The sequence below is a fragment of the Alexandromys fortis genome, unplaced genomic scaffold (genome assembly GCF_014885135.2).
Source record: "Alexandromys fortis isolate MF-2015 unplaced genomic scaffold, M_Fortis_MF-2015_v1.1 scaffold_124, whole genome shotgun sequence".
NCBI classification, from domain to species: Eukaryota; Metazoa; Chordata; class Mammalia; order Rodentia; family Cricetidae; genus Alexandromys; species Alexandromys fortis.
Window position 1 is genome coordinate 645,217 of NW_026067995.1, and position 22,141 is coordinate 667,357.

General features: G+C 38.4%; 1 protein-coding gene across 2 annotated transcripts; it reads left to right on the plus strand.

The window, feature by feature from the left end:
- Positions 1-2,150: 2,150 nt before the first annotated feature.
- Positions 2,151-22,141, plus strand: LOC126512387 (guanylate-binding protein 1-like). 2 transcript variants are annotated; one of them, XM_050160146.1, is made up of 11 exons: positions 2,151-2,311; positions 7,707-7,907; positions 8,357-8,484; positions 10,101-10,210; positions 12,350-12,546; positions 12,871-13,113; positions 14,938-15,218; positions 16,136-16,348; positions 18,778-18,880; positions 19,966-20,159; positions 21,743-22,140. In XM_050160146.1, the coding sequence occupies exons 2-11, from the start codon at positions 7,718-7,720 to the stop codon at positions 21,851-21,853; spliced, it is 1,770 nt and encodes a 589-aa protein (XP_050016103.1). In that variant the 5' UTR covers positions 2,151-2,311; positions 7,707-7,717; the 3' UTR covers positions 21,854-22,140. The 2 variants fall into 2 exon arrangements, with proteins under 2 accessions (XP_050016103.1, XP_050016102.1); XM_050160145.1 differs by lacking the exon at positions 2,151-2,311 and adding an exon at positions 7,426-7,578 and having other exon boundaries at positions 21,743-22,141.

Here is a 22,141-nt window from a genome sequence, read left to right on the forward strand (position 1 = left end):
ATAATAATAATAAATTAATTGAAATGCGGTCTGTTAATAGGTATTTTATATGGTCATGTTTTCAAACAATGATTATGCATGATACAATATTGACACTGAATTTCAAGGACCGATTTAGAATATCTTTGACAAAAAGATCAATAAATTTATTTTAAAAGCAGTTAAAAAAAAGAATAAACTGTTGTTTCACATCTTCTTTTAGAAGACTGAAAGCATCCTGAAGGAGATTGAGCAATAATCTGAAAATGTCTGCACATTCCTCTTAATGAATTACTCTCCCTGTGTTTCTAATTTGGTCTTGATGTAAAAATGAAAATAAAAGCCATAAGAAGGAAAAGTAGCCTAAGTTTAGTATTTCTGGGACAATTTCTCAAAGTGAAATAAGCACAAAACCCTGAACAAAGGAAAACTTACAATCACTAACTAAAACTATATCCTTCATGTAACACAAATAAGCTACAGCTATATCCAGTTTCCTAAAACCCTGCTATGTGTGTGCACACCTTCTTTACCAATCGGCTGTTGGAGAACAACTTGGCTGCTTCCATAACTTGACTGCTGTGTCTAGCACATCAATAAACCCAGGTGTGCAAAGGTTTGAAAGACCCCCGCCCCAGCCACATTGTTTAAACCTAGCTTAGCTGCTGTAATGCCATTTCACAAGGCTTTCACACAAACAAGTATAAGTTCAGGGTAAGTTCAGTTCTTAGGCTGACAAAGAGGATATCTGTGGTCAGACATCTGGCTCGGGAGGGGAACTGTAAATTCTGGGAAAATCCACATGTGCCCTAAGATAGGGCCAAAGCAGCTATTATCAAATCTCCCTGCACCCAAGGGAGTTGTCTTCAAATGAACCCAATGCCTCATTCAAACTGACCAATGAAACCCCTGTAACCATGCATCTGCTTCTGTACGCCTGCTTCTGCCACCCTTGTTCCTATAAAAGGCCCTCACCCAGCACGCAAGTCTTCCGAATAGACTCTGTCACCTGCAGATACCTGTGTACTGCCCAATAAACAAATCCTCTTGCAGTTTGCATCCGTGGTCTCTGCTTGATCCTTGGGTTCAGGGGTCTCCTCCTGAGGGAAAGCCCTCTTCGGGGTCTTTCAGGTTCTCTGTGGAATGCTCCTTAGAATTCTTCAAGTGTATTGTTATTTAGAGTAAATGTAGGAATAGGAAATGAATGCAATGAAGAAAGGAAAAAAAAGAAAAATATTAGATGGAAATTCAAAATTTTTAAAAAGAAAAGAAGAAAAAATGTTAGGAAGAGGAAAAGAGCAAGAGATGAAAAGTGTGAGAACTTAGAAATGAAAATATTTCTACACAGAACCAGATAACTGCAAGATGGAGAATTAAAACAAAGCCTTTTAAAAATTAAAATCAGAAATCTACAAGTAGCATAGTAAGAAGAAGAGACACACTGTTATTAGGCAGGACAAGGAACAAAATAAAGGGACAGAACACTACAGTGACTTCAAAATGTTTTTGAAGACGCTTGACTTTTCTTTGATTTGGAGTGGACACCTTAAGACAGCTCAGTGTGCTGTCTTTATCTTAATAATGGGGGGGGGGAGTGAGTCGGTCTAATTTTGCTTAGTGATCCTGTTATTTTAATAAATCACTAAATTTATTTGTGGCAAGAATATTACTTGTGAGAATGAGATAGTTTTATATATGCTTAGCTTTTGCATCTCACAAGTGTACATGAGGGACCTATGTTGATTATTACTTTTTTGTTCTCCAATATCAAGTCTTAGAAAATAAGTTTGGTTTACAGCATTCAGAATTGTATAAACATGGGCCATGTCTCAGAGTTCTTACAGTCTTAGATGAGTAACCATGAGTAGTAAAATCCACTGTGAGTTTAGTGACCGAAACAACTGAACTCAGAATAATATCAGGTTAGGTATTCTTATTCTTACTCTTCACAAACTGGCTCCCAAACATAGGATATAAGGTATTGCTTCAAATCTAACCTCACCCACCTTTCACTATCAGCAGGTTCTTAGCACTCTTTCTACTGGAAAATTCTGAGAAACCTGATGACATTTATTTATCAGAAAACACTCTCCCCAAATTCTGCCAGTCACCCATGAGTGCTTTTAGTTTCATTTCTCTCTTTTATGTAAATGTCTTTGCTAAAGTACCTCTAGTTCAGCTGCCTTAGCAGAAAGTATTTGCTAAAGCTCTGTACCGCCCAGGAAACTGCAAGAAAGAAAAAATCAGCGGATCCAGATTCAGGACTAAGGAAGCCTAGGGCTCTTAACTTCCCCAACTGCTTTCTTCCCAAAGTAGAGGATTCCTGATCCAGGTGAGTCAGGGGATCAGGGTGGGAAGGCTTCCAGGACACTGCTGTTTACCTGTGAAACAACCTCTCCACAGGAGGATGCTGCACTCTGGATGTGGGTCAGCAGTGCACTTATAATCCAGGGTTTGTGGGGAGGAGGGAAGGTGTCCCTGCAGTGCCCCCGTTTCCACCTGCTCAACAGGCTCCAGCCAGTGGAGTCCACAGAGGATCACAGGGCTTCAGGGTTCATCGTCCTTCACCTGGATGCTTCTTAAATAATCTTTGATGCCTAAAGATTCTCATACATTGCATCCTCATTGTTGCCAGTTAGCACGTCTCTTAAAACACAAAGCTGGGCAACTTGGAGCATGCAAAACAGACCCTCATCCCACTACAACACAGAAGATTATTAAATTTTCTGTAGACACTTTTCCTGGGCTAATATTATTGTTTTCTTCCCACTTTATGGTGGCGCAACTTAAGTAAAAATCAAAACTTTCAGAACTCAAGAGATTTCTCAGCAGGTAAGAGGCGTGGCTGTCCCTTGAGAGCAGCTGAATTTGGTTCTTAGGACCCAAATGGGCAGTTTGTAAATGTTGCCACTATATCTCCAGATGTTTTGACACCTTCTTCTGGCTTCCATAGTTACCCACAAATGTGTGGGAAACACACACACACACAACTAAAAGGAATTATTATCCTGTTTTTATATTCAAAATATCAGCTTGTCAGCTTCCTGGGTCCATGGTTCTGCAGAAAAGTTCTGATCCAGAAACCAGGCTGTGGCCTCTTTGTCCTCTCACCTGTATGATACAGGAAGCAGGACAGAGGCAGGCTAGGATTTATGTGAAGCAAAACAGAAGTAATAAATACTCTTGCAAATGCAAACCACTCTTTTCTTGGCTTTCATGATGATAGCCCTTCTGAGTAGATGAAATAGTATTCAAAGTATGTTTTATTTGCATTTCTCTGATGACTAAGGATGTTGAACACTTTCAAAATTATTTATCGGTCATTTGTACTTCTTTTTAGAATTGACTGTTTGGTTCATTGGACCAGTTAAGGATTCACAGTTTTGGTTGTTTTGGTTTTTTTTTGTTGTTGTTTGTTTGTTTTTGCTGTTCTTTTTTATGCTTATTCTTTTCACAGTGCTATATTTCTTTGATATTACTGAAATAGAGATGGCAAAGTTGTTTCTCCCATTCCGTAGGCTGTGTGTTCACTCTATTACTAATCTCTATCGGAGTGCAGAATTGCTTTAGTCTTGTATAATCTTATTTGTAATGCTTGGGGTCGATACCCATGCTAGTGGGATTCTATTCAGAAATGCCCTGCCTATTCTGAAATGGTTCCCCAGTGCTTTACATAACAAACTCAGCATTTCTCTCATCTTAAAGATTGGTTTTTGTTATTTTTATGTTTATGTATATGAGTGTGTGTGTGTGTGCATGTGTGTGTGTGTGCATGTACCCTAAGAAGCTAAAAAAGGAGGGGCTTTGGATCTCCTGGAGCTGGAAGTACACATGATTGTGAGTTGCCCTACAACAATGCTGTTGGCTGGACTCCCAAACTCTGGAAGATGAACAAGTATGCTTAAACTTTGGACCACTTATCCAGCAGCCAGAGTTTGTTTTTGGTTGTTTTGTTTTTTGTCTAGTCATTCTGTGTCTTTTAACTTTCAGATCAAAGTCCTTTGCATTTAAAGTTATATTTAAGAAGGGTTTTGCTATTATTCATGATCTTGTTTGCTGTTCTGGAAGTATATATGGCTGTAGCACTTTTTTCTGTCCATTATTTTTTTATCAAGGCATGAAATATATTCATTTCATGCTTCCTTGGAGTTGGGAATTACTTACAGATCTGTTGTCCTTCTGATGGCTCTTTCTCTTGTACCAATTGAAAGTTTTCCCTGGTTTGTGGTTTTCTGTTTTCACTTTAAAGGTTTATGTGGATTTCTACTAGCTTGCCTTCCCTTTGGTTTATATTGAGGGCAAACATCGGCTGCAGCACCAGCTGTGACTACTTGATGGACATCCTGGTGTTCCTTGCAGGAAGAGAGACTGTGTTCACTATGCTCTTGACAACGGGGATTTAAGAGAGCAGTGCGGGACCCTGATTGGGGAAAATGTAATGTATTACAGTAGTGAGGAGAACAGAGACTGGATAATGGATTAGAGTAAAGAGAATGTAATGTATTACAGCAGTGAGGAGAACAGGGACAGGGATAATGGATTAGAGTAAAGAGAATGTAATGTATTACAGTAGTGAGGAGAACAGGGACAGGGATAATGGATTAGAGTAAATAGAGTAAGGATGAGTAAAATGCAATTGGTTTCACGTGTAAAAAGCAGAGAGAAAGCGTTCCCTGTGGAAGGACAGTCCACTGGTATCTCCTAGTAGCTTGATAATTATTATAAGTAAGCACTGTGAAGGCAATTTTTTCTCTACCCTTTCTTTGTAAAGGTATAATGAAGAAACAATTTTTCAAATCAATGACTATGGGAGTCCATCTTTATGGTAATAGGGAAGGAGAAAAATTCCAGATTGTAGATGGACATTAGGTGGAATTACCTTGTTGACAGCTCTAGGATCAGTCACCATTCTCGTTTTATCAGATTTCTTTTTAACAACAAACACAGGAGAATTCCAAGGGCTGGTTGATTCTTGAATATAATGAGCATCTAGTTGCTCCTGTACCAGCTGTTCTAAAGCCTGCAGTTTGTCTTTTGTTTATGGCCACTGCTTAACCCATATTGGTTTCTTAGTTAACCATTTTAATGGTAGGGCTGTTGGTACCTCTGAATGTTTGCTAATTGCTTTAGGTTCTTGTACACCTTGAATGATTGGTGACCTTGTGTATAGTACCTTATAATATCTTTCCCAAAATTGGGAGTTTCTGGGACTGCAGTAATGTTAATATGGGTATTCCATTTCTGCAAAAGGTTACGACTCCATCAATTAAGTGTAATATTAACCACATATGGCCTCAGCTTTCCTTTCTGTTCTTCTGGCCCTATGCATTCAACATATCCCATGCTTTGTTTCATTTGAGATAGGTTTCCAATTTCTAGTAATTTAACATCTGCTTCCTAAATAGGCCAATTTGGATGTCAAGATTCTGGAGTAATGATACTCACATCCGCATCCAAGTCTATGAAAGCCATAATTATAATGCCATTTATATGCAGTTAGCTTTGGTTTTTGATCATTTATAGAAGACTTCCAGAATATACATTTCCTATTTCCTATTGTAATTTTTTATTTTATCATCCATGCTTATTCCATTATCCAGAACAGTAGGCTCTGGATTTTTTAATTTTCCTGGTGAGGCATGTCCTCCACAGTTTCTGGCAATGACCGGGCCACTTTTGGCTTGGGGACCTGCGAGAGGCCCCCCAAAACTGTACCAATGGTATTAGGTTGCCTTGTTTGTCTTTTTGATCTGCATTCATTGTTGGCATTTACCACACCTTCTACATATACCTGAAGGCTGAGTCCTTCTATTCTTGTCATTACCAGAGGAGATGTTATTCCTAGAAATTCCTTGTCTACAATCCCTTCTCAGATGTCCTAATCTACCATAATTAAAACATTTGGCATTTTGATGTCTCCTCATTCCTTTGGAAATTTTTTCTCCTACCCAAGATTCAGTATTATAATCAAATGTCTCATTGTTCATTGCATACAGGATCCATGCATCCATAGGTACTGATCTAAATTTTAAAAGCCCAAGTATCTTTTTGCATTCTAATCTGGCGTTTTCAAAATCCAGGAATTCAATAAGTACTTGCCTAGCATCTGGGTCTGTTACTCCTATTTGTACAGCCATATTTAATCTTTGTAAAAAGTCAGTAAAGGATTCTCTCTGGCCCTGTTTAACCCTGGTATATACTTCAACTTGTTTTTATGGTTCTTGAATCCTGCCCCAAGCATTTAAGGCAACTTTGTGGCATAAGGACAAGAGTAAATAGCTTGAACTTGTGGTTCAGCATAAGTACCTTTACCAAGAACTTGATCTTGAGAAGTCTCAAGGCCTTTTGCTTTTCCCTGTTGTTCCAAAATTTTTGCTTCTTCTCTGAAATAAATTCTAAACATCAATTGAGACCCATCATCCAGGACTGCTGAATCTAACTGAATCCAGCCCTCTTTGAGTTCCTGTTCTGACTTATGCTTAGCCTTCAGTAATAAAGAGCAATCTGGAATTGTAAGCCAAATAAAACCTTTACTCCCCAACTTGCTTTCTGGTCATGGTGTTTTACTGTTGGCAAAGCACAGCTTCTTTGTTCCTGGCTGCCAAGTCCCAAAATAATCACACAGAAACTATATTATTTGCAATACTGTTTGGCCAATAGTTCTAGCATATTCCTAGTCAGCTCTTACATCTTGAATTAATCCATTTCTATTAATCTGTGTATCACTATGTGACAGTGGCTTACTGGGCAAAATTCTGGGACATGTGTCTCTTCTGGCAGCTACATGGTATCTCTCGACTCTGCTTACTTTTTCCTCCTCTATCTGTTTGGAACTCCTGCCTTGCCCTATTCTGCTCAGCCACTGGCTGAAGCAGCTTTATTTATTAACCAATAAAAACAGCACATAAGCAGAGGACTTCCCACACAATTTTCCCTTTTATGTTTAAATAAAAAGGAAGGTTTTGAATTTAACATAACAAAACAAGTATCAACCAAGAATTATAGTTATAATATTTATATCTACCTTATTTTTATCATCACTAGGAAAAACTATAACTATCTGTTTTTCAACTCCCTCAAAGACCCCAGAAGAATATATAATTACTTAAGTTAACAGGAAATGCATTGCTTTGTTTAGGGTTCAGGCCCCAGGAGATTTTCCCTTCAATGTTACTTATTGTTGTACTTCTTCCCACCTTGTTTAGGCAAGAAAGTTGTTGCAAATTTGTAGCTTCCCTGTCATTTCTAGGAGCCTCAATGTCACTCCAGACTCCCTGATTTTTCTGTCTCATAAATTTTTTCACCCCCTTTTTACATTTCTATGATGCTCCCTGAGCTTGAAGTATAGGAGTTATGTTGTATATGTATCAGTTGGGTTGGGTACCAGAAAATCACTTGTTCTTTGGGATTTGATTCATTGTTTCTTTTTTTGTAGTGATCTCAATCTGTTGCAAAGTAAAGTTTCTTGGATGAGGGATGAGAACTGCACTACTCTGTGGTATAAAGATAAATATTTAAAATGAAGTTAAGAATGTTGCTGGTTAAGTAAACTGTCAATAGTTGGGTCTCCTCCAACATCCATGGCCTCATTAGCCTCAGGTAGTTGGGGCGGTTCCCAGTATAGATATGCATGCCACTATTTCTACCTTAGGTCCCTATCACTGAGCTGAGTTCTTCTAACTGACATGGAACATTTTACTTTTTCTATCATTTCTTGCAAACATAAGAGTGCTGTGTAATGGCCTCAGAAATCAACATGCCAGGCCCAGTGTGCCTCATCGAGAACTCTGATCAGCAGTTGGTGGCCAACCAGGAAGCACTGGACATCCTGTCTGCTATCAAGCAGCCTATGGTGGTAGTAGCCATAGTTGGCCTTTACCGCACAGGAAAATCCTACCTGATGAACAAACTGGCTGGAAAGCAGAAAGGTGAGTGACATCCGCTAGCTCCCTCCCACTCCCACTGTCAGCATCCAGCAAGCAGAGGGGAGGAGAAACAATCAGGGACATGGGTGATGTGGGATGGTTTGTGTCCATCAGTGGGCTTGCTTTTTTCTGAGTTAGTCTTCTCACTGGTTCCTCCCACACTCCCATTTATTCCTCATTTAAAGGTACAAGAGTGTTTTAATAGAAGAAATAATGCATTCATAGAGAAAGTCAACTTGCTTTATCATGAATTATAAACTATTTATTAGGATGTTCAATCCTAAAGCAAGTGTCCACTGATGTCTAAAGTAAGAATGAATGACTCATACAGTCCTGGATGTTCTCCCCTCCCTTTTTCTGGTTGGCCTCGTGCAAATTGTAAATATGTTAATTCCAATGAGATTTTATGAACCATGTGGTATTTATCCCCCCATCTCATCTCCACTCTACAGGCTTCTCTCTGCGTTCCACAGGCCAGTCTCACACCAAGGGGATCTGGATGTGGTGTATGCCTCATCCCCAGAAGGCAGACCACACCCTAGTTCTGCTGGATACTGAGGGTCTGGGAGATGTAGATAAGGTACATTATAATCTTTCAAATTCTACTCATGTTACATCAGTAGCTCACCTTGTATCCTTCACTCCCAATCTTTCATTCATGTTTCTGCTAAATCTAATTTGAATATTGAACTCATATTGAATATGAGTTGAATATCATTCTTCAACTCACCTGACATAGGATCTATGAGTAGACACTAAAGTCTACTGGTTAGTAAAAAGGCAATTTTTATAATAATAATAATGGACATTTTTGCAATTTTTCCTTTGCATCATCACATAATGCTTTGGTGAGACTTTTAATAGTGTCTATAAATTCACTATACAATTTATGAACATCCTGATTCTTAACTGTAAGCCTGTGGAAATACTAAGAATTGTAATTCCTACATAGCATTATCAGTGACAGAAAAACAAGATTTAGGCAATGCTCTATTTCTGTAAACAGACACCATGTACAGGGTTACTATTATTATTTTTAGAGGCATTTAACTATGGGCTTGCTTACATTTTCTGAGACTTAGTCCATTATCACCATGTCAGGGAACCAGACAGCAGGAATGCCAATCATGGCACTAGAACAGTACCGGAGGTAGCGGAGAGCTGTATCTGGATCCCTAGGCAGGAGGGAAAGAAAAAGAGACAGAGACAGAAAGAGACAAACAGAGATAGAGAGAGAGAGAGAGAGAGAGAGAGACTCATCTTGCCATGGGATTTTGAAACCTCAAGTCCCACCCCGAATGAGACAACAAAACCTCATCTCTTAATCCTTCTGATTCTTTCAAACTTTTCCACTCACTCCTTAATGACCAATCAGTTAAATATATTAGCCTAGGGAGATTATTACCTTGCAAACACTACAATGTATAATAAGAATATTTTTCATGCAGGATCACATTGCTCCTCTTCACAGTCTAAGAGACACAATCTCTCTTAGAAGGACCTCACTTTCACTAGAGCTAAAATGTCCCTGTGGTGGTTTGAAAGAAAATGCCCCCTCAACCCATAAGGGACTGGAACTATTAGGAGGTGCGGCTTTTTGATTAGATGGGACCTTACTGAGGGTAATATGTCACTGTGGACGCAGACTTTGAGGTGTCATAAATGCTCAAGCCATCCCCAGTGTCAGAGACTACCCCGGATGCCAGTGTAAGACATAGAACTCTCAGCTATCTCTTTGGCACCATGTCTGCATGCACACTGCCATGTCCCATAATGATGACAATAGACTGAACTTCTGAACTCTAAGCAACCCAATAAATTCTTTGTCTATAAGAGTTGCTGTGGTCTTGGTGTCTCTTTACAGCAATAGAAACCCTGACTAAGACAGTCCCTGACCATAATGTATTCTGTGAGTGAAACCCAGCATGTAGTTTATTTTCATAACTGATCACATATGACCTTTAAATGTGAATGTCCTTCATGGTCTCATATACATTGGTATTCATCATCTTATTTAAATTACAGGGCATGAATTGAACATTCATAAAATCATTGTACAGGAATAAAATTTTTATGTAGAATTAATGACTTAATTTTGATAACCATAGCTAATGAGAGACAGTTAAGTACTCATCTTTGTTTACTTGAGTTGATGGAGAGTGTCTTAGTTACTCTTCTTCACTCATTGGCCTGTAGGGAGAAAATCAGAATGACTGCTGGATCTTTGCCTTGGCGGTCCTCCTCAGCAGCATCTTCATCTACAACAGCATAGGAACCATCAACCAGCAGACCATGGACCAACTGCAGTATCCTTTGCCTGTTGTCTAGAACAGTACTAAACCTAGAAAGAGCAGCTCTTGCTTTATGAAATAGACAGACAGGTAAGGACTAAGGTTTCTCCTTATCATCAGAGTTTATTTTGGTCTCCACCACAAGTTCAAGCTTTCCTGGCCAATAAGGCCTTAACCTCAGCCACACACTGCTCAGAAATCCGTATCTGGATTAAGATCCCACGTATGTTCAGATCCTCACATCAGTTCAAACTTATGTCCCTGCAAATCAGCATTCCAGTGAGCACCTCTAAGCAATACCATTTAACTGCCCAGTTATGTGCTGATGGTGAAATATCCTGCAAATCTCCCAGGTGCTCCGAGGTAGTGTTTGTTTGCTGATTCTTTTGTTACTTTAGCTAAAACTTTTCATGTTATGGAACTATAGAAGAGACAGGCATGCTTCTTTATCCTATTTAGACTGTGCAGCAGTTTCTCATTCTTATGTCAATAAAAAGAAACTCAGAGTCTCTGAAGCATGGGCATTTAGAGCACTGAGACTTTATGTGCACCCTTTTTTTTTTCAGCCATCCACTCAGCACTACAATTTTTTGACAAAGATTATAAAAGCCTACTAACTTTGTAAAGCCTAGACACCAGAAGACACTCTTTACACGTGGCACCCTGTTCCCTCACTTTCTTCCACTGTTTCCATGCTTACCTCATCTCTGTCATTGTCGCCACAGGCTCCATCTCCATGACCTTAACATCAAATATTGTGCTCAATAAACTCCTTTATCAGCTGGGTGATTATATCATTTGTTCTCTCAGCAGATGCCATCAACTGAGCTTTTCCTCTTTCTGTATGACTTGATTCTTAGATCTAGAGTTTCTTTATTTTCTGGTATTCTGTCTACCACACCACTAACATTGTTCTGCTTGCACTCTCTTCTCTCTTTTTGTGGCCTCTAAGTATATAACTCGGTTACTGTGCCTCTGCAATCCTTGTTTTGCTTTTTCTCTCTAAGTTCTGTCATTTTTGTTCCAAGGACTTCTTGTTCACCTATGCGTCAGCTGCCGTCAGGTTTGTTGTTATGACAACATTCCATCTTTTGCATTTAGCTGCCATCGTGAAGATATCTAAGAAACAATTCAAAGTCAAAATTTACGAAGTCTATCCTTCCTTCATATTTCTTATTACATTAATTTTCCAGCATTTGCAAAATTTCTCAGATTTAAAACATAGGAACTACTTGACACAATCATTTTCTAGTACACTAGAAATCATTATTCCACAAATGTTCTCACATCCATTAGCAAACCTATTTCCCTAGACTGACATAGTCTCCTCATATCTCCCACAAAAACACTCTAGTCTAAGCTTTTCTAATCTCTTGTCTTGGATATGTCAACTGCCAAATTATTCCTTGCTTATACTTTTGATTCCCAGGTACATTTCCAGCTACTGTGATCTTCAGAAATGATACTGTATAATCTCTTCTCTACAGAAAGTCTACCAATGCCTTTTATTTAGTGCAAATCACACTGAAGACTTGGGTCTGTCTAACTTGAATGTCCCACATGTATGTCCTTTGGGCCTCTGCCCCACCACACTGGCAATCATGATTTATACTCACTATATAATCATTATTCCAGGGTAAGGGTTTAGAAGTGATGTGACCTCTGTTTGTAATATTCTTCTAATATACTCCCCGTGGTTATGTCTGTTGAATCATTTGAATTCATATGGATTTGGAATGCCAAAAGAACAATTTACTGGTGTGGTAGGTAGAATACCAGAAAATGTAGGACCTTGGAGAGCACAGTAGAAGCCCTCCAGGTGGAAGCACACCATGAAGTCCTTGGACTAGTCAGTTTTCTGCATCCTAATTGTAAGCAACATCTGATGATTTCTTTTCTTTTATTCACTTATCTACTGTTTGTCTCTTCCAGGTAGATGTAAACACTGTGTATTGGCATTCTCTCATTTATTTTAAAATTTTGTTTTAAAGAATAGGGCTTGTTCTGTAGAAGACTTTAAATACATGCTTGTGACTGAGTAAATTTAAAATGATAAGTTAATAGGTAAATATAAGTTAGTTTTTGGAGGTAGTGGTGGAATCTACATCATAAAAATGGCATTTTCCCTGTAGTTTTCTTAACTTAGCATCCCAGCTATGTGACAGAGCTGACTGATCTAATCAAATCAAAGTCATCACCTGAACAAAGTGACATAGATGACTCAGCCAACTTTGTGGGCTTCTTTCCAGTCTTTGCGTGGACTCTGAGGGATTTCTCCCTGGAACTGGAAGATAATGGAGATTCTATCAGTCCTGATGAATACCTGGAGAAGTCACTGACTCTGAGAGAAGGTGAATGAACTCAATAAAAGTTTGAAATATAATGATAACAATAATATAAGGGTCACTTCTGCATTCTTGGTAAAGTTCTGGATAGTATAATTGTGCTATTCTTACTGCTACTATGGAATATGAAAAACACCTTGCCTGAATTTGAACTGTACCATGAACAGCTTCTTAGAGAAAGGGTGTTTTCTTTCCCATTCCTTTAAATTTTGTATTGCTCATTACACATTGTCATATACCCCTTGCATTGGGAAAGTTATAATATTGAAAGGGTCATGTATTTTCAATAATTTATTTAAATTTAGTTTATCTAATTTATCCATCCTTAAGTGACAAATGAGAAAACTAAAAGCTTTAATAAGCTTCGACTATGCATCAGGAAGTTCTTTCCAAAGAGGAAGTGCTTCGTCTTCGACAGGCCTGCTGGGAGAAAGCAACTTTCTAAACTAGAGACAATTCCAGAGACAGAGTTGAATGCAGAATTTGTAGAACAAGTTGGAGAATTCACCTCATATATCTTCAGCTCTTCTGATGTCAAGACCCTGTCTGGTGGCATCAAAGTCAATGGGCCACGTAAGTTATTCCCTCTACTTCCTCTTCTGCTCATTGCAGAATACTGAGGGTGCTGCTTCGGACCAGAGCAAACACCATTTGCTGATGTTGTTGAAAATGTAGTGTATATATCATATGATGGAATTTATTTGGGAACTAAGTCTATTTCTCATAGTCTCATACCTTTGATAGTCATGGAGGTGTCACTGGAATCTAAGGAAGTCCTAGAAACAATCTTTCTTTGCTCATGATTCCTACTAATGAACAGGTTACCTGGGGTCACAAAAAGGCAACATGAGGGACTCATACACTATAGGAAGGCCTAGGCTGGACAGGACTTTAAGCTTCAGGAAAGTAAGAGTTACGTGACTGAAAGAAGAGGATGCTTGAGAGTGTCTCTCATTGGAGAAGTATGGGATCATAGCCATGATGGAGTGCTGATGTCCTGATAGAACAGAAACGTGACTTAAAATATCTACAACTGGCTCCAAGTGTTGTGGGAAGGTCTTTAATTACACATTGAACTCTGTAGTATTTTGTGTGTAATACTTTGCAATTCTGAAAAGAAAGATTGAGAAGATGAACTCTCTGCTTAGTGGAGTAGAATTAGATGGTCATAGGGTTAGGCTAAGATTATGGAAGAAGAAATGGTCAAAGTGAGATGTCAGCTAATGTATTTTGATATCAAATACAAAAGATTTCATTACAATGAAATATGATAGTTTGGTAGGACTAAGAAGGACCTATAAATATATCACCTGAGATTGAAGCTCATCACTTCTTTCATGTTGTATTCTTTTTTGAGCTAGTAATATCAGGAGGAAGAACTGTTTTTTGGAGTGGGTGAAGTTGTTTGTTTTTTGAGTAACTTACTGTGGACTTTTTCCTGATATTTATAAGGAACAACACGCAGTCATGCAACTTCCTGATGAAGAATGTAGGTCAGATAGTAGAATGGTTTACTACTTATGTTCACAACATTCTTGGATTTATTCCAGTACCACATGAACTAGTGTGGCTGTGATAATCTGTAATCTTATTTTTTCAGGGTTAGAGGCAGGAGGATCAGAAACAGAAATGCAAGCCCATTACTGGCCATGTATCAAGGTTAAGGGAAGTCTGAGAAACTTCATTCTATTTCAATAAATAACAAAATATAAATGAACACACACACAACCCAAACACACATCCAACATGTAAATGGTGATTTAATAAGAAGAAGAAAATCCATGACTCATCCCAACTATAGCAAAAAGAAAAAAAATACAGTATGGACTCATGGAGAACTATCGAAAGGAAGGAACTAAAACTATTCTCATTTGTCTGAGAACACATTCTTGGGTTGTGGAGCTTTCAAACCTACAAAACAAAGATATGAGGGAACTCAATGTCATGGTTATTATATAACTATTGTGAAAAAAATCTAGACAGACCCATTTACATTGTGTAGAAACAGGAGTAGTAGCATGTGCCACTAAAAGGAGAAAGGAATGAAAGATGAAAGGAAGGAAGGAAAAAATAGCAACAAAAGCATCCCACAGCAACAAAAGAAAAAATTGAGAACTAACTAAGTTTTCTCTTTGGACATTTAATAGTAGAGAAAGGAATAGAAAAGAACAGTGATAATAATGAGTAGACAGAGTGTCTCGGGCCATCCTAAAACTGTCTTGATCAATTCAGTACAAAGTCTACCCTGGGATAAATGTAAAAGCAGTAAAAACAAGCTTCAATATCCTCTGGATCTAGAGGTTAATATGTTATTCCATTAATGGTCTTTTTCAGAAAATCCTAAAAACCATGTACTCTGTCAAGCAATTAAAACTCATTTTAAACTCCTTTATGTAGGTCTGCAGAGTCTGGTAGTGACCTATGTCAATGCCATCTGCAGTGGAGAACTACCCTGCATGGAAGATGCTGTTCTGACTTTGGCCCACATAGAGAACTCAGCTGCAGTGCAAAAGGCCATTGAGTACTATGAAGAACAGGTGAACAATAAGGTCTGGTTACCCACGGAATCCCTCCAGGAGCTGCTGGACTTGCTCAGGCCTATTGAGAGTGAGGCCATTGCAGTCTTCATGAAGAATTCTTTCAAGGATATAGACCAAAAGTTCCAGAAGGAATTAGGGGTATGTGTAATACCCAAAATCATAAAAAAGGGTCTTTTCTGGGATGAGCATGGTCCTTAGTCTCTAATACATAATACATAAGAAATGTGAACAGATTTGCAATGGTTATTGAAAGACTAGATTCTGATGGACTTTGTTATAAAAGATAACAGTATTGTTAACCACATTTTCCACAAATTTTCATTTTGTTTATTATAAAAATACATAGATGTTTAGTCATTGATGATCTCTTCCTCATTAGGAAGCCCCAATTTTACTGATAGTAATGATAGTTGAGGTCAAGAATGTAATGAAGCTAGATATTCAGTGTCAGTAAGAAATAAGCATCTTCATTTCTAAATTACCTTCAGGAAGTAATATGTGTAAATATTCTATTCCATTATGCTTCCTAAATGTTGAGAGGCCCATAATTATCATCTTCACATTTCTTTAGTATTGCAGTGATTAAAACCTAAGAAAATGTTACAATATCAAAAAGTATTTTTTTTTCTTTTACTGAGTACTTCTAGCAAAGCCTCTGGCCTTGGTGCTCTGCTTTACCTCATAATTTGACGAGAGACCTCTGAAACTGGGTTGCTCATCCTGTCTCAGAGACAAGGGATCATTGGTCCATGAACGTTAAGATCCCCAAACAACATAGTGGTGGGTTCAGGAATTCCCTCAGGAGCCTGACAAAGATTTCCTATGAAGTAGTATCTGTGATTTGATAGTTACACCCTAAATCGGAAAGGTGGGCAACAGGAGGGGAACAAGGAGATGCCTTCAGGAAATCAAAAACTAAAGCATCAATTTTTGCAGGGACACCATGAGATCTTGTATTGATGTGAAGAGCATGGCCCCATTTAGACAATATCCAGTATTCTGTTGTGTTATCTCCCTCCTCTCAACCATCTGGGTGATTTTTGTCCTTTGCCCAGGCCCTGCTGGATGCCAAGCGAGATGATGTCATTCAGAAGAACAAAGACTCCTCATCAGCTTTTTGCTCAGATTTGCTGCAGAATATCTTTGGTCCTCTGGAAATAGAAAGGAAACAAGGGACATTTTCGAAACCTGGAGGTTATTACCTCTATCTTCAAAAAAGACAAGAGCTGGAGAAAAAGTATAATGAGGATCCTGAAAAGGGGCTACAGGTAAACTGAGTTAGCGTTACCATTTTTGGAGGCTGGTGTGGAATCTCCCTCAAATGCTAGTGAGAACAAAGGGGATACAATGGTGTTGGTGGAAATTGCCCTTGACTTACATCCATCCACAGAGGGCCAAACATGATACAGACAGCAGCTTCTCTCTTGGCAGTACAGTTGGACTTCTCAATTTTGTTTGTGAAATTCATTCCCTCATTTATTAGTCTAAGCATTGAACAGTGATTTATTTATCCTCATGTTTGAAGTACTTCTCAGGGTGTTAGGGTTACTGTAATTTAAGGAATAAACAAACCAAAGCAAAAGTAGCTAGTAAGTTCTCCCTCACAACCACCAGGTGATGCTAGCTCACAAACCAGTAATAATGGTAGTACTAACAATTGAAACATAGATTGCCCTACTATTTTCTAGAAGTTAATTCACTGAGTTCTGACACCAATTCTACTAAGTATTTCTTCTTATTATTATCTCATAAACTGAAAAGGAATCCATGACTCAGTGAAGTTAAGACTTGACACAAGATCACATAGTCAAAGAGTACTACAGTCTGAGTGAAAATCCAGGTTACATACTTTTGCCTTTAACGGCTCTAAACTGCCCTAGTTAGGCAATAACAGAGAATGCTAGATTTAGTGTGTATTATTTTTGAACATTAATGGCTTTAAATGTGCTAAATATTTCTTGACTTTTGTAGACAAGAAATGAGATAGAAAGAACCCAGCCACTCTAATGACTTGATTGAGTTCTGGGTTCAAGGCTTTTCCCTCTTTGGACTCAAGAACCTTCATAAATGATGACCTTTTCCAGGTCATATTCATGCTCTGAAGCCATTGCTAGTGATTATATTGTTATGTGATTTCTAACTGGAAATTAATCCTACTCGTGCTGTACAAAGAATAGTATATACAAAACAGTATACTTCACCCTTGAAATGAGGCAACAAGAACGTTCCACAGAAAAAGAAGTTAGATAGAGAGACAAGTAGCTATGAAGGAAATGGGAATATCAGAAACCAGAAACATTCCATAAGGATAAACTGATGCTTTTTAAAAGTTCTGTTGAGTTGTTGGGAAAGAAAATATTATCAGGGCATAAAGTGACAGGCCAGAGGCTGGACAAGGCAGAGGGTGTCTTAGAGGACACTCAAAATGACCTGATATTTGTTTGGATAAACTAAAAGTCAGCAGGGGTTTAAGCATCACTGTGTTTGTTACTGTTCTGTTGATGTAAAGAGACATCATGGCCAAGGGAAGTCTTATTAAAAGGGAACATTTAATTTGGGGCTTGCTTACAGCTTCAAAGAATTGGTCCACTATCATCATGATGAGGAGTATGATGGCACACAGGCAGGCATGGTGCTGGAAAAGTAGCTGAGAGCTTGACATCCTGAGTGGCAGGCAGCAGTCCGAGAGACATACTGTGCCTGGCATGGACTTTTCACACCTCAAGGTCACCTCTTATGACAGACTCCCTCTAAAGAGTCCACATCTACTCCATCTAGGCCATTCCTCCTAATCCTTCCTAAACATTTTCACTCTCTGTGACTAAGTGTTCAAACATATGAGCCAATGGGGCCATTCTTTCAAACCACCTCAATGGCCCTCCTTGAACTATTATGACAATGTTCTGGATGCTCTGAGAATGGTCTGCAGCAGTCATTCTGGCAAGAGGGAAGGACTCAGGCCAGGAGATTTGAAAGGAGCAGATGACCAGTAAAAGTTCCTAGTTAACACATCAATGTGGGCCCCATGTCAGGAAGTAAACACCTAAAACAAAACAAACAACATGGTATTATTGTAAACTTACTGTATAATATTGTTCTTGTTAGGACAGTTATTTTGTTTGATTGGTTTTTGCTTGTATTGTGCTTTCCACTTTTGTGCTTTAGTGTGTTTTGTTTTAGTGTCAGTTTCCTGGGTTTCTTTTTCTTCTTCTCTCTCTTTTTTTTTTTTTTGAGTTGGTTTTTGTTTACCTGTTTGTTTTATAAAGAGGGATGGATGAAAAGCCCCAGAGTTGGGTGGATATGAGATGGGTAGAATCTGGGAGGGCTTGGGGGAAGAGCACATGTGATCAGAATATATTGTATATCAAAAGATTCAATTAAAAAAAAGAATACATTTTGAAGCCAAAATCAACATGATTAGCTGATGGTAACATGGAATAAATACTTTGAGGGAAAAAGACATCAAAGATGCATCTAGATGAATGGAGGCATCTGTTAGAAAAGTTTGAACATTTGGAAATGTCTGTGTCTTATGGGACCTCAGCATGATTTTTAAACCTTGAACTTGAAATACTGTCTGAATCACAAAATATGTGTTTATAGCGGATAGTATTAAATTGAATTAAGAGACGTATGACATGATTTGTCTCAATTCACATTCTTATATCCTCCTTGTTATTTTTTTTTTGATATTTAGGCTAAAGAGATGCTGAGAAAGTACTTTAAGTTCAAGGAGGATGTTGCTAATTCACTTCTAAAGATGGATCAGTCACTCACAGAAAAAGAAAAGGAGATTGAAGGTGAGAGCTGCTGAGAAGACTCCAGATGCTGGAAATTATTGGCAAATGCTGTAATATTGGCCAGTATTTCCCACAATGATGGGGGACAGACCACCAACGTCTATTAACCCAGAAGCAAACTTTATTCTGGAAAAAAAAACACCATGGGGACACACAAAGCTTCTTAGCAATAGCTGTGTCCACAATCAGAGATGGGCCTCTGCAGCTGTGGCAATGGGCAGTTTCTGAACTCCCCTTTTTATAGCAAAAAGCAAGCATTATGTTTGAACAAAAGAATTTTTATAATCTTGAGGTCAAACTCAGATACAAACTGCTTTCTTTTTTTTAATTTCTTTTTTCTTTTTCTTTTCCTTTTCCTTTCCTTTTTTTTTTTTTTACACTTTCCATTAACAGGGTATTTCAGTTAAAGTGGTATTTGTATTTAGCCCATTTGTTTCTTCTGGCACTTTTTCATAGTGTTTGCTGAAGCTCTACAGATCTCTGAACCTGTCAGATTTTCATAGCAGGGAATGATAGGGGACAATGCAAAACCAAAGGTCACATGCATCCTTCCCATCATTTAAAAGTTAACTCAGCTCTCCTCAGTTGCTGGTCATGAGTGGCCAGGGGCTTATGTAAAAGCTGACCCTCAGTTTGCAGAGGTCCCCTCAGTTTGCAGAGAGCCACTTCAGTCTTGCAGACAGAGCTGCTAGTTGTAAAGCAAGGTAATACACTGTCCATAGTTAATCCTTAAGTTGCTGAGAAAGCTGGGACAGTCTGCTTTCATTCTTCTAGGCTTACAACTTTATATTTCTTTATTTCTACATTCCTATTTCTGGAACCTGTATTTCTATATTTTTATTTTGGACTGTTCATATATGAGGTTGTCAATACAGAGAAAGAATGACAAATGTCTGTCTTAATTTCATGTTGGCTGTTTTTAAACTGGTAGATGTGGCCATCTCCCTTCTTGCTAACTAGTTTTATAAGACAAAGATTCCACAAGAAATTTTTGTTAATGATAGGATTTTTTTTTCTAAAGTGAGTATAATCAAAAGCAACTAATAGATTCCACTTCTCATGTTCTTGGCCTTATCTTTTCTCAGTGGAACAGATAAAGGCTGAAATTGCTGAGGCTGTAGACACAGAACTGAAAGAAATGCAAGAGAATTATGAGCTGATGACCAAAGAGAAGGTAACGAGTGTCCTGGAGCATGTGAAGCAGCTGTCGCAGAAGATGCAGAAGGAGTGGGAACAATTAAAGCTTGAGCAACATAAAATTGTTTCCCTTAAACATAAGGTACCTGGCTGCACCATTTTAATTTTTCAGTTTCTTCAGTCCAATCAACAATGTGTATCAGGAGCCTGAGGCATTAGGTTCACAAGGCTAAGGTTTGACTAGATTATGAATGAAGACTCTGTGCCACACCCACCTCAAAGTACAATGAATGGTAATAACTCCAAAGTGGAGTCAATTATTTATATTCTCTAGTACAGTCTCTGCCCCTTGCTGCTTTTTCTTAGGCTGTCTCTTGTTCTTTAAGGCTGCCTATTGCTGGATGAAACCCTTTATCAGGGTATCTCTGTTAAACAGTAGGTTTGAATTGCAGATTCTTTTCATGTGTTTTGTAGGATTTCTGTGACCAAATCTTCAACTAACCTGTCAAATATTACTTTTTTCTCATGTGCTAGACAGAGAAGTTGTACTTTTTATATGTAAAGTGAGTTTTCCATAAAACTATGTGATATACTATTCAACTCCTATCTTTTCTACTGAATGGGACCCACAGAAATTTTGTTTCTGCACACCTCACATGACCTTATCTCTTAAAACATCCTAGAGACTGTCTCAAATCATCAACAAAATGTTTAAATGCCCACATTGACAGGAATATCCTGTTTTCTGGACATGCCTCCACAGCTGTTCCTAGGCTTCATGGCTGTTAGTAAAAAGGTGTGTGAGCACTGAAGACCCCAGTTGCTTCAGTATATTTCTGTCTCCTGCCTTGGACAATAAATATTTTGGAGATGTACTAAATTCCTTAATTGAATACCTGCCCCTATTCTGAATCAGGTAGTGACCTTCACTTGGTTCTTTGTCAATCTTTATCACCTTCTTACATATGTTTGAGAATTCACAGCACACAGATCAGAGATGAGGCAAGAAAGGAAAGGGAAGCTGGAGTTGATTTTATAGAGAATTCTGTTTTATGTGAGCCAAACAATACGAGAATTGGACCTCAGAGTTGTGGGCCACAGGTGCTTTATAAACTGGTAGACAACATTTCTTATTTATTTATTTATTTATTTATTTATTTATTTATTTATTAAAGATTTCTGTCTCCTCCCCGTCACTGCCTCCCATTTCCCTCCCCATCCCCCAATCAACTCCCCCTCTCTCATCAGCCCAAAGAACAGTCAGGGTTCCCTGCCCTGTGGGGAGTCCAAGGACCTCCCACCTCCTTCCAGGTCTAGTAAGGTGAACATCCAAACAGCCTAGGCTCCCACAAAGCAAGTACGTGCAGTATGATCAAAACCCAGTGCCATTGTTCTTGAGTTCTCAGTAATCCTCATTGTCTGCTATGTTCAGCGAGTCCGGTTTTATCCCATGCTTTTTCAGACCCAGGCCAGCTGGCCTTGGTGAGTTCCCGATAGAACATTCCCATTGGGTAGACAACATTACTAAAGCTAAAGGAAGCACAGGAAATTTATGAAAATATGTAAGAGATAAGGGGGAGAAAATATGGAAGTTGAGGAAGGAAACAACTGTGGGAAATTTTTCTAATTCCCCTCAGGGTTTAGAATAACTTTGAAAAGAGAGCTTGTGAGACGCATGAGGAACATGGGAACTGTCTGAGTTCACTCTTCGTCTTTTTTTTTTAGGAAAAGGACCGGCTTTTCCGGGAAGGATTTCACAATGAGAGCAAGAAACTTCTTGAAGAGATCGACAAAATCAATAGGTATAATCCACCTATACCATGCACCATACTCTGAAACTCAAACTAAATAAACCTCTGTACCCAGGTCTTCTCATCAAGAAATTTTCTACGGGATCAACTTTGGACCGTGAAGCTATATACTTGGACTGAACTATATACTTGAAAGCATGGTGCTCTATTGAGAGGAGGGTGGAAATAAAATTAACAAAGTAAAGTTTAAGTATAAAAATAGTGCTTTTCTTATGAAGTGAATCAATGTGATCTTTAATTGGATCTTATATTTGAAGTTATAAACATGGACTCCACAGACATATTAAATTGTGTCACTGAATTTTTTAATAGA